At 44.7% G+C, this 11,417-nt stretch overlaps 2 protein-coding genes across 22 annotated transcripts in view; one reads left to right on the top strand and one right to left on the bottom strand.

Annotated features, from left to right (window-relative positions):
- The first annotated feature begins 2,101 nt into the window (after positions 1-2,101).
- On the top strand, positions 2,102-6,875 carry LOC111962633 (N-lysine methyltransferase setd6-like). Its single transcript, XM_023985872.2, is given in 10 exon segments — positions 2,102-2,223; positions 2,524-2,589; positions 2,717-2,771; positions 2,774-2,857; positions 2,948-3,089; positions 3,188-3,382; positions 5,667-5,790; positions 5,889-6,069; positions 6,241-6,383; positions 6,554-6,875. Coding segments are annotated over 10 exon segments (1,338 nt in total). The 5' UTR covers positions 2,102-2,196; the 3' UTR covers position 6,875.
- A 1,088-nt stretch (positions 6,876-7,963) lies between these two features.
- The window catches only part of LOC111962631 (CCR4-NOT transcription complex subunit 1), a 36,254-nt gene continuing 32,800 nt past the window's right edge, over positions 7,964-11,417 (bottom strand). For 11 of the 21 annotated variants that reach the window (XM_070443170.1, XM_070443175.1, XM_070443172.1 and 8 more), the window contains exons 38-47: positions 11,051-11,299; positions 10,677-10,840; positions 10,448-10,565; positions 10,248-10,349; positions 9,990-10,163; positions 9,675-9,887; positions 9,302-9,482; positions 9,089-9,221; positions 8,828-8,962; positions 7,964-8,623 (exon numbers count right to left, since the gene is read on the bottom strand). In XM_070443170.1, the coding sequence (XP_070299271.1) occupies positions 8,545-8,623; positions 8,828-8,962; positions 9,089-9,221; positions 9,302-9,482; positions 9,675-9,887; positions 9,990-10,163; positions 10,248-10,349; positions 10,448-10,565; positions 10,677-10,840; positions 11,051-11,299 (1,548 nt within the window). In that variant the 3' untranslated portion in view covers positions 7,964-8,544. The remainder of the gene's footprint in view (positions 8,624-8,827; positions 8,963-9,088; positions 9,222-9,301; positions 9,483-9,674; positions 9,888-9,989; positions 10,164-10,247; positions 10,350-10,447; positions 10,566-10,676; positions 10,841-11,050; positions 11,300-11,417) is intronic. The other 10 variants (XM_070443189.1, XM_070443180.1, XM_070443181.1 and 7 more) reach the window with 1 other exon arrangement.

The raw sequence follows: 11,417 nt of genomic DNA, 5'->3' as shown, positions 1-11,417 counted from the left end.
TGCTTACAGTGGGTTCGGGGGCGGGGGGGGTGGGCCCGCGCTGCCCCCTGCGCGAGAACCCGCTGTCGTTTCCTGGTGACGGGGATTCTGCCGCACTCCCGCTGAATGTGGCCAGGTTGGCCACAACCCCAGCAGACAATAGGAGTTGAGCTGACACTGCGACGTTGCCTGGAGCCCCTCTCCATGACAAGCGAAGCAGTCTTGACTAGCCCGCCCAACTCGTCAACCCACTCTGGTTTTGTGACCCCTGGCACCCCAGCCACCGCTGCTCTCACCTCTGGTTGACTGGCGACTTCCACTCTCACTCCCTCACCCCGAATCAGCTCCCTCTCCTGGCTATCTCCACTGCAAGCCGCAGAGATGGTGGGTCCGCCATCTGAACATGCTTACCCAGTTCGGTGGAAGAGAGCGCTCTAAATAAAACTGTCCCGTGCCAGCTCGTCTTGCACCCCAATCGGCATAGTTGCATAAGCCCGCCTGGTCAGGCTCAGAATACCACTTGCCAACGCCTTTAATGATTCCCCCTGAAGTCTCTTTTTGTTACTCAGTTCAATCCGCAGCATTTGGGCTGCGCGTCGCTGCCGAAACGGCCCCCCAATGCCTCCACTAGCGCACCGTAGTCGCCCCCTCTCGTCCGGGGCTAGCGTTAGCAGGCATTCGACGCCTCCTCTGCCAGGCTCAGGGCAAGCTGTAACGCTTTCGTCTCGTCAGACCACCTCCCGGCTTAGCCAACAACTCGAATTGAGTGAAAAAAACGTCCCATTTACCTTGTCCATTGAACTTTGGTAGTTTAGCCGCTACCGTGGCTAATGGCAATAGGTCGCTGCCATCTCTGTTAACATAAGCAGGCCCAGCCATTTCCGCACCCGGTGACGTCGATTCCCCGTCGCCGTGACGTCTGCTCTCGAGCGGTGTGAAGGAAAACCCGCCAGTTCTGCCATCTTGCTGACTGACAATATTAACTCCCGCCAGGTGGCTCTCCAGCTTTCCTACGGCAGTCACCCGCCTGACCCTCCCGACCGGGTACCCCGAGCCCACAACGGACACTTGTCCGACTCTTTCCTTAATTTTCCGCCTCGCCCCAAGCATCATGACCGGAGATGCGAGTCACGCTAAAGCCAACCCGGCCTATACTGAACAGCTAACTCGCCTAGTCTCTATCCCGTAGTTCGAAAGCACTTCTGACACCAATGTAATGACCGCGGCTGGGTCATAAAGGGAAAAGAGACGGACTCTAGGTGTGCAGGTCAGAACACAGGTTTATTCCTAAACTTGGCTATTGTCCGGCCACAAGGCCCAGCGCTAAATGCCGAACGTACACAATGTTACCCTGTCGAGTTAAGGGTCACTCTCATAGGAACAGATCAAGGCCCCGAACAGAAAAGAAAGAAAGATGAGACAGTAATCCCTATTTATGCATTTCCAAATCCCGCGGGATTACCCATCATACCCCCCCAACCTTTCCATCTGTCCTGACATATTTAACCCCTGCTAGTAGCCATGAGTACCATAACACACCCACAAACACAGAACACAATACCGGGTCGTTACAGTATATAGTAGGATACACAGATTCAATATAGCCCATCTAGTAGGCTATGCAGTATTCACACACAGACAGCCTTGTATTTGGATGAAAAGTTTTGTTTTGTGGTGTATGTTTAACACACAAGGGTTTTTGTTTGTTGACATTTTAATAAAGTAATAAAGTTAATAAAGTCTGACTTCCCTCCCACCATCCATGCTATTTACTGAGTCATTATGGTTACTGAGATCATTAATTTAAATAAGAAATCCCAAGTAGGTCTATAAGAGCATAATTATAGACTACAAGAGCATAATTAGAGAGAAAATAATAAGTAGGCTACATATAATAAGTAGGCTACATAATAAATTAGGCCATATTTTTCAATAATAAACACAGCCAGAATTTTTTTGAAAATTAAGGGGGGAAATGAAAATGTAATCACAATGACCAACCATGCCGAAAGAAACTTTAACAATTAAAATAAATATTTTATTATCTTTTGACATGACCATGTAGTACTGCGACATGACGTCAAAGATGCGACACACGTGGTTTACGGAAATGAACACATGCCAATAGCGTAAGCTTTCTGGAATCTACTTTGTATTAAATTATTCGTGAATTACACTAATAGTTGAGTTGTCCAACAGCACAGTTTCTTGCACAGCATGGCAACCGATGCTAAAAGACTCAAGGTAGAGATATGGTTTATTTTGCTAAGCTACATACTTGTCAGCTATGTTGGAAAAGGCGTTGTTGTTAGTGATGCGACTAGCTAACTAGCTAGCTCTTGGGTTCACGATTTCAAGTTATGAATGCTAGCTAGCTTGAAAGTTACCAACCCGTAGGAATAACTAGCAAGCTAGGTGAATAAGAATATTTGATAGTAGTGTTTTTTTGCACGTGTCAATATGTTTAATCTTACCGGTCTGCATCATTGATTATTGTTTGGTCATGGGAGTCTGATGGTGTGATGATCCTTGTTTCCTGTGTAGACAGAGGGCAGCGACCCTCTCCAGAGCTTCCTGCAGTGGTGTGAAGGGCGGAAACTCAACAGCAAGGAATCACAATATCCAGAAAAAGTATAAAGACATTGTCCACAATAAGTAAAAAGCCCTCCACTTCACAGACCTAGGTGTATTGGGGGTGAAACTCAGCTGACTTCCGTGTTCATGCTTATTCAGTTGTGTTCACATCAGCAAGGAGGACACAGTAGCAGAGTATGGCATGCTGGTAGGACATAGATGAGGGGGGAGTTGCTCTTCACTATACCCAGAATGGCTCTTCTGCACCAAGGCACCACCAAGGTCCTGGCTGTGCTGGAGGAGGGTGAGACTGCAACACACACACACACACACACACACATACACACACAGCTCTTGTCGGAGGCCCCCAAAGAAAACATCTGTTCCTCCCTAGGTAAAGCATCTCTGGAGAACACGTCTGGATGGGTGCCCCTCCTCCTGGCACTGATGTATGAGTACACATCTCCCCAGTCCCACTGGAGGCCTTACCTATCCCTCTGGTCTGACTTCACAGCTCTGGATCACCCCATGTTCTGGTAAGGGCAAACACATACAGTATTTTCTAATATTCTTGAGTTGAGTAAACTGTTGCATTTGAGTATTCTGAGTTGTATTTTGTGGATGTGATTTGTAGGTCAAAGGATGAGCGGGACAGACTCCTGAAGGGGACAGGGATCCCAGAGGCGGTGGACACTGACCTCACCAACATCCAGAAAGAGTACAAAGACATCGTCCTACCTTTCATTACGTTACACCCTGACCTGTGGGACCCAGAGAGACATACACTGGACCTCTACAGAAGCCTGGTGGCTTTTGTCATGGCTTACAGGTGAGGTTGTATGGCTCAGGCACCAAGGAAAGCATGAGGAGGAGTGGGGTGACAGGCTTTCTACTAAGCTGCTTGCACCTTTGGAACATATTGCATAGGTCTTCATGGGTTCAAAAAGTTAGACCTGTTCCGAACTGGATCCGTGGCTTTCCCACCTGACCAGATATGCATAAATTAAAACATTTTAAAACCAAAACCTGTTCCGAATGGACCTGAGAACAGTCAGACCAGTTCCGAAAAGGCCAGTGGAAAAACAGATCCAAACAGACCGCGCCGTTTTCTGATCCGAGAGAAGAAAGAGCGAGAAAGAAACCCCTGACCGGCTGCTACCAGCGCCATCAATAAATGAGCAATATTGGCCAAATGACCCACAGTTATGTGTCCTTAACTGCCTATAACCCAATAAAAAAATATATACAAAAGTCATTGGTGTAGCATATTCAAAATGTTATATCCTATTGTTTTTGGCTTTACTTTATATTTGTCCACCTCAATGTTCAGCTGTCAGAGATTTGAGTGCTAAATACATCAAGGCATTGTATTTATATAGGCCTAAGCGCCACTGTACGATATTAATATTTAAAATATAAAGCAAGAGAAAGCTAGCGCTAGAGAGACCAAGATAGAGATGTGCCAGCGCCATGTTCCCGACATCGACATGCATTTCTTTATGCTTGTCAGATAGTTAATTACCGCTATAGAGATATAGTCGTAAAGGGGGCAAATTTGTTACTTTATCAGAATATTTTTTTCTCAAGTTCAGGAGTCAGTTGGAACGCTGATGTGCACTGCCTTCATAAGCCTTCATAGCTAAGCCTAATAATAGCCATAACACACTAAACCTTCACAAACATTTCGTAACTTTATTAGGGTAATATCAAAAGTAGGCCTGAGTCATGTTATTGAGAAAATATGAACAGGTTATTATATTGCATCTTGCACTCTTGGTTTTTCCTTTTCATGGTTTGAGTGCAAGTAGGCCTGCAGGTAATTATATTGCGGCCAACACATTAACTTAATTTGGCCAAAGAAAATGTCTCATCAGAATTAAACAAAACATGTGTTGCATATCCTATTTAGAGAATTGGTTCAAACCTAAACAAAAGTTTTGAACAGGCTAGGCCTTGCTTGCTGAAATTACCAACAAAGCGAGTGCCTACCGCAGACCTACCCAACGAATTACAGCAATAGGCTAATGCTATTTATTTTACAACAGGCCTATTTTTTAACCAATCTTCAACTAATACATAGAACAAAATTAAAAAGACAGTTCAAACACAATTTTTAAAATGTATCAACAAAATGAAACAATACTTTTTGCATATATAAAGAACTGGCTTAGATTTTTTAAATATGCCTACAATAATAATAAAACAAATGATAATAAATAAAAGTAAGAAAATTGTTGGACCCGTGAAGACCACTACTGCAAAGCAATCGGTTACACTTCAAAGGTGCATAATTTAACAGTTACAAAAGTTGACAGTACTTCTATGTATAAATCAATATCTTAGTATTTACAATTTAAGCCCATATTTGTATTATTAATTATACACAAATCACTGAAAGCTGAAGTGTAACTGGATAACCAAGCTAAGGAACAGCAACTTAAAACTTTGCTGATGTGTTTTGGGAGAACCAGGTTTGTTTCTGGCAGCATACATTCAACCCAGATTCTCCATAATATTCCTTCAAAAGCCACTCCTGTGATTGGGTGATGATTTCCACACACCACACCCCTCTTGTGTGATTGGATGATTTATACACACCACACCCCAGGTAACCTAACATAGCAGGTGTAAAAGAAACACCCAAAACTAGGTCCCCTACATACTGTTCTTGATGAGAAGAAAAAAAATGTCAGGTTTTCTTATGCACTGTTCAACCAATTCAGTAAATGTGGAGGAGTTAAGATGGAGTGTTAACATCCAAAAGTGGAAGTCGCGTGACTCATCACAGCCTCTTTTCCATTTCCCCTGAAAACCGGAACATCCGGTTGTTGGGGACTCGGCAGAGGCTACACCCCAGGTGAGACCAGTGTCTTACTATACAGTACTATAAGGAAAAACTTAATGGCTGTTTAAACAACATTCTCCTTCATTACTTGTGTCCAGCTTCATGGTCCATCAAGCTTTGGAGGTGATTTCCTTGTCATGGATTTGTCCTTCAGTATGTTGTCCATTTTGATGGAACGGCTGGAGTTGATGCTTTTGTAGTGCTGCTGATCAGTTTGCTGTATGGCTCTGAATACAATCCCATACTCTATTTCTCATTTCCTCTGCAGTTTCCAGGAGCCCCTGGATGAGGAGGATGAGGATGAGAAGGACCCCAATCCTCCCATGATGGTGCCCATTGCGGACATGTTGAACCATGTGTCAAATCACAACGCCAATCTGGAATATACACCCGTGAGTAAAACCCCCCTACAGTTGACATTCTGTTCACTGATCCTATATAGTGGGTGTATAGCAAGAATATGATGTCCTTTTTCTCTCTGCATTCACAGGAGTGTTTGAAGATGGTGTCAGTGCGAAGTATCCGGAAAGGAGAGGAAGTGTTCAACACATATGGTCAGATGGCCAACTGGCAGCTCCTACACATGTATGGCTTTGCTGAGCCATATCAAAGCAATAGCAACGACACGGCAGACATACCCATGTCCAATGTATACAAAGCAGCTGTGCAAGGTGATTACTGATCAGACATGCTGAATAGGGGTAGACAACTGCCTCACATTTTGTCATTAATACACTACACAAACGTAATCAACCCAAATTAGAGAACACAGTTCTAAATTATCCTTATGGTTTTACTTTGACAAATTCACATCTGTTCCATCTTCTTCATCCACATCTCAGTGACTCGGTCTGAAGCTGAACAGCGCCTCCTTGTGGAGAAGTGGAGTCTTTTGTGTGAGATGGAGATGGTTGGAGACAAGGGAGTGTTTATCTTCGGAAAGTCAGGGTCCCTCACTGACACAGAGATGTACACAACACTCAAGGTAACCATATTAAGAGCTCATAGTTGTATATTTAAGCAATGGGGGGGTATATGGCAAATATACCACGGCTGTTCTTAGTCACGACGCGACCCGTAGCACAATTATAAGCTGGTTATATGGTTTGATATCAGGGCTCGAACCAGTATACATTGCTGTTTGCCTCTCCCTAGATCCTGTGCATGTCAGTAGAGGAGTTTGAGGACTTCAGAGAGAACGAAGGCTGGGAGGAGGCAGATGATGACGAGGAGAAAATGTTGCAGGCACTCTCCAACGAGGGCCTGCCTAGTCTGCTCCCTCTCTGGAGGCGTCTGGTGCACGCTGCAGCCCGCTTCACACTGGACTCTTATGGGGAGGACATGCTGAAAGACAAGGTGCTGCTGGAGGATAAAGATGGCTATGTTAAACTGAGCAGCCGGCAGAGGAGAGCACTGCAGGTCCGCTACGGACAGAAGACTATCCTGCATCAGCTTCTGGAGCTCACCAAACCATAAGTTACCACAAAATCCATCCCAAAGCACTCCCTGATTTGTTATGACCTCCACTCAAAACAAGCCCAAAGGGTTAGAGCCAGTGGCCAGCTTTCGGCCTATTGTAACTGAACATATTTGGAAAACTGATTTACCTGTATATCCTTGTGAATTTGTATGTGACTGATGAGCAATGGCTTCTTTGAGACTGTTGGAAGTACTGCGCCATACAAGGTCCTTCATGGGTCACTATAAGTTACCCAAACCGGCAATGGACCTTAGGTGGCCGCAGCTGTCGAGTGAACTGCTTGTTAAACATATCGTAATGTACACTGCTATCATGTTTTGCATAATAAAACAAACAGCAGTCTCCATTTGTTATCACTGAGGGAAACAAATGCAGTTGAATTGTTTAATGAGTTAACTACAGTATGCATACATACAGGAAATAAGTAGCAAGAACTAAAGGACTACAAAACACACGGACCAATACATTTACAAAACATTCAAAATCCTTACAAAATGGGCTGTATTGGTCCACAATTTGGATCTTTGTACAAATTTTAAGGTTCAATTAGTCATCTCAAATTTCCCAAGTGCCGGGGAGAACCTAACCCACTTTAAAATGGAAACACCATTGACCCCCACCACACCCCAAGCAGATAAAGGAGTGAACCCAGGAGAATCTAGTGCACTGCCTTTCTTCCCACTCAAATCAAAAATCAGGCTGCTTTTTTTAAATCCACTATCCATTAAGCCTCAACGCAAATGAATCAGTCAAGAAATATGTAGGAGGGAGACAAAACAGGGCTTTGGTAGTGAGTGAATGTGTGCGTCTGTACACGTTAGATCATTTGTTGGACACTCCTTTCAGACATGTAGCTCTCTCCCTTTTAATATTTACATCAAAATTATATTAAACAGCATTAACAGCATTAACTTCTCCATATCCAGGCAAAAAAAAAAAAAACTTAGATCCATGAGCAGCAGTCCTTAAACTTCAAATCAGTGTTTCCAGTTCATCCAGTGCTAACAGTAATGTAGGAGGGGGGNTGCAATTTGGATCTTTGTACAAATTTTAAGATTTAATTCGCCATCTTAAATTTTCCACAATTTTACAAGTGTCGGGGAGAACCTCTAACCCACTATTTAAAATGGAAAGACCATTGCCCCCACCACACCCCAAGTAGATCAAAGGAGTGAACCCATGAGAGAATCTAGTGCACTGCCTTTCTTTTCCCAATCAACAAATAAAAAATAAAAAAAMCTGCCCTCTTTATCCACTACCTTTTAAGCCTCTGAATGCAAATAAATCAATCATCAAATATGCAAAAATTAAATCTGTAGGAGGGAGACAGCCAGGGACCTTTGGTTGTGACTGAATGTGTGTGTACACGTCGTCTTTACATGTTAGATCATTTGTTGGACACTACATTCACATATCTGCTCGTACTATCAAGCTCTCCATCTCCCTTTTAATATTTACATCGAAGCATAAAAATATTAAACAGCATGTCCAAATAACTTCTCCATAGCCAGGCCAAAACAAACTCTTAGATCCATGAGCAGCAGTCAAACTTCAAAATCAGCATTGCCAGTTCATCCAGTGCTAACAGTAATGTAGGGGGGCATCTGTGGGGGTGGGTCCAGGGATGGAGGGTTTGGCCCTATTATCTCTCCTGCAGGCTGGCTGACTAACTGGCACCAGTGCCCTCCATCACCTGCTGAGCCTGCTTTTGCCCCATGCAGCACTGAGCCACTGACTGGAACAACCTGAGAGAGAGAGACAGCGGAGGGTGTTTAATCCAAGTCCTTCCATTGCAGCTTATCTTAGAATGATATTTCTTTGTTGTTGAATAAAGCAGAGCATGAACACAACGTGCTGCTAACTGGTTATCCTCCAGCTACTACTCTGCAGGTGAAGTCATCTCAGCTGAGTGAGAAGCCAACTCTGGTAGAGAGTGAATGAGCACATACTTTTCGATCTCCGGGGCACAGTGCACAAAGTCGTGGCTCCAGAACTTGAAGGCAGGGTTCTTGATGAGCTCGATGAACGTGATGAGCAGTCCCCAGGGGTGAGGCCTGTTCACAATCAGCCTCTCCAGAAGAACCCTGCAGACAGGAGCAAAGGCTACTTAACGAAATACACTTGGAAAGGAAACGGATCCATGAAATGCAGGTAGTTCTGCAGTGCCTGGTTTTCATATGCATTAACTTTTTGTAGAGAACAACATTTACCTGGTGATCTGCTCCTGGATTGCCTCTGTGTTGGCCTCAGCAAACAGATAGAGCATGGTGCAGCTGAAGTAATGGGTGTGGCTGTTTGGGTAGCGCAGCTGATTAGCAATCGCATTCAGGAAGAGATAGCGTCCTGGGAACAAAGGAATGAGAGAATACCACTGTATACAAAAAAACGTTTAAAAAGTATGCTTTCGCATGTGTGTCTCTTACCCTCAGTGTCCAGGTCCACAGCCAGGTTCTGGAAGATGTCCATGTGGGCTGAGTGAGTGATGGTGCTCATGGAGGGAGTGCTGCCCTTGTTGTGGATGTGTGCGATGGCCTGGGTCCCCACATACAGCACCAGTGCATTGATCAGCTGGATGTTGTAACGATTGCCTGGCTCATTTGACACCTAGAAGAGGGTTGTTCGGTAAAAAGGAGAACAAAAATGTAAAACCAACACTACGCAATGGAAGGACACTAGATTTGTTTGCATTGCTTAGATCTTCAGACACGCAATGAAACACCCATGTACGATGACACTTCAGAAACAACGCATGACAAAAATCCACATTTGAACATTCGCTCAGAGTCAAAACTTAACCTGGTCTAAAGATGTGTCGTTGTGCTGCAAATACTTCCAGGGACCCAGAGTGGCGCCCCCTACCTGCAGATTGCTGCGGAGCTCAGAGAGGAAGGTGACAGGGGAGCGCGTCTTCAGGTACGAATCCAGATCCTTCTTGAACTGAGAGGGCATCACTCCGGTGAAGTTAGTGAGGATGCGCGGAGCAATGTTGATCTCGCTGAGCATGTCAACCTAGTAACGAAAAAGTTTAAAAAAAGATTGACTAAACCTTAAGAGTTACAGAAGACCATTTCCAGTGTAACAAGGTATTTAGGGTCTGTCATTCAGCTGTACCTTCAGATTGGGAGTGAAGGGGTCTGGAAGTCTCATATTGCGTGGGAAGGCACTCAGGATCAGGTTGCGGAGCTGGATGCAGTTGGGCGGGATGACGTCACAGAAGCCGTAGTGGTAGTCACACAGGAACTCTGGGAAGTCATGCAGCAGGACAAGCAGGACACGCAGGGTACCCTGAGGACAGGAGAAAAATCCAGTCAGTCAGGTTAATAGTCATTTCAAGGGGAAAAACAACAACATTTAGAGCAGTTTACATACCTTGTAGAGGATTTGCATAGGTTTGTTGAGCTCAACATTCCTCAGGAAGGGCGCCAGGTATTTGAAAAGATCAATGAGCAGCTGGGCATACATGGGCCAACCCTAAGAAAAGAGAAAACAAAATGTTATCAATGGTTGCTTTTAAGCAGCAAAAACACCCACCCAGACATTGCACTAACACGTCAGTGACTTGTCCTTGCCTTCTGCTGTGGGGTGTGTGCCAGCATCCTGGCGATGAAGATCCGGTGAGAGATCAACTCCAGCCAAGCATAGACAAAGCCAGGGGCTTTGGTAGGCCTCAGGATGTGGAAAGTGTTGCTGTGGACATAAGGGGAAAAAAACTATACATCATACAGAGTTGAGGAAAGTAAACTAAGATGTCTTGACAATCAGTGACCAATATTGTCTAACAGACATGGCAGCATTTACCAGAAGGCGGTGAGGGTCTGGAAGTTGATGGTCTCCAGCACATGCTCGGGGGCATTGAGCTCGAGCAGCAGCATGATGAAGATGCGGTGGTAAGGCAACTGCTGAAACTCTGTCTGTCTTACATCATGGTCCTGGATCAGCACTCCAACCACAATACCTAGAACCTGAGACCAGTCAAGGGGCATTTAGATGAGCCCAGTAATCATGACATCAAGAGCATTTCTTATCTTAAATCTGATATGTATAAAAAAATAAATACATTTAGTTGATATCGCAGTTTGAGGTCTTCAAATGTAAGATTGTCTTTGAGAGATCTTTACAAAGCAGAAAGCTTATTATTCAGCCTCCATGATGAGCATCCTCTTAATTCTTACCTTGTTGAGCAGGTTGATCTTGGTGACTGTGTTGGTGGCCTCTCCAGAGTGCTTGACCAGCAGAGCGATGAGGCGAACAAAGGCGTCCAGGTTGTGGTAGCACTTGGCTCTGATGATGGCGGCGCTGGCTGCAGGATTGTGCTGCTGCTCGGCCTGGGCGCGGTAGCTGATCTCCACACACATCTCTGTGCACAGCCGGAAGAAACGCGTGATCAGGTCATCAGTCTTCAGAATGCCCTGCTGGTGCATCTGGGGAGGACAGTAAGTACAGTAGTGAGAATTGCCATTCGCTTCTACCGTCTTCCATAATGTAGTTAGAATTGTTGTTTATTTTTTCCTGAAATGAACAGCTACTGTGTATTTGATT

Source organism: Salvelinus sp. IW2-2015, linkage group LG4q.1:29 (genome assembly GCF_002910315.2).
Source record: "Salvelinus sp. IW2-2015 linkage group LG4q.1:29, ASM291031v2, whole genome shotgun sequence".
Taxonomy (NCBI): Eukaryota; Metazoa; Chordata; class Actinopteri; order Salmoniformes; family Salmonidae; genus Salvelinus; species Salvelinus sp. IW2-2015.
Note: the sequence above shows the minus strand (reverse complement) of the source record. Positions and strands in the feature narration are given on the sequence as shown.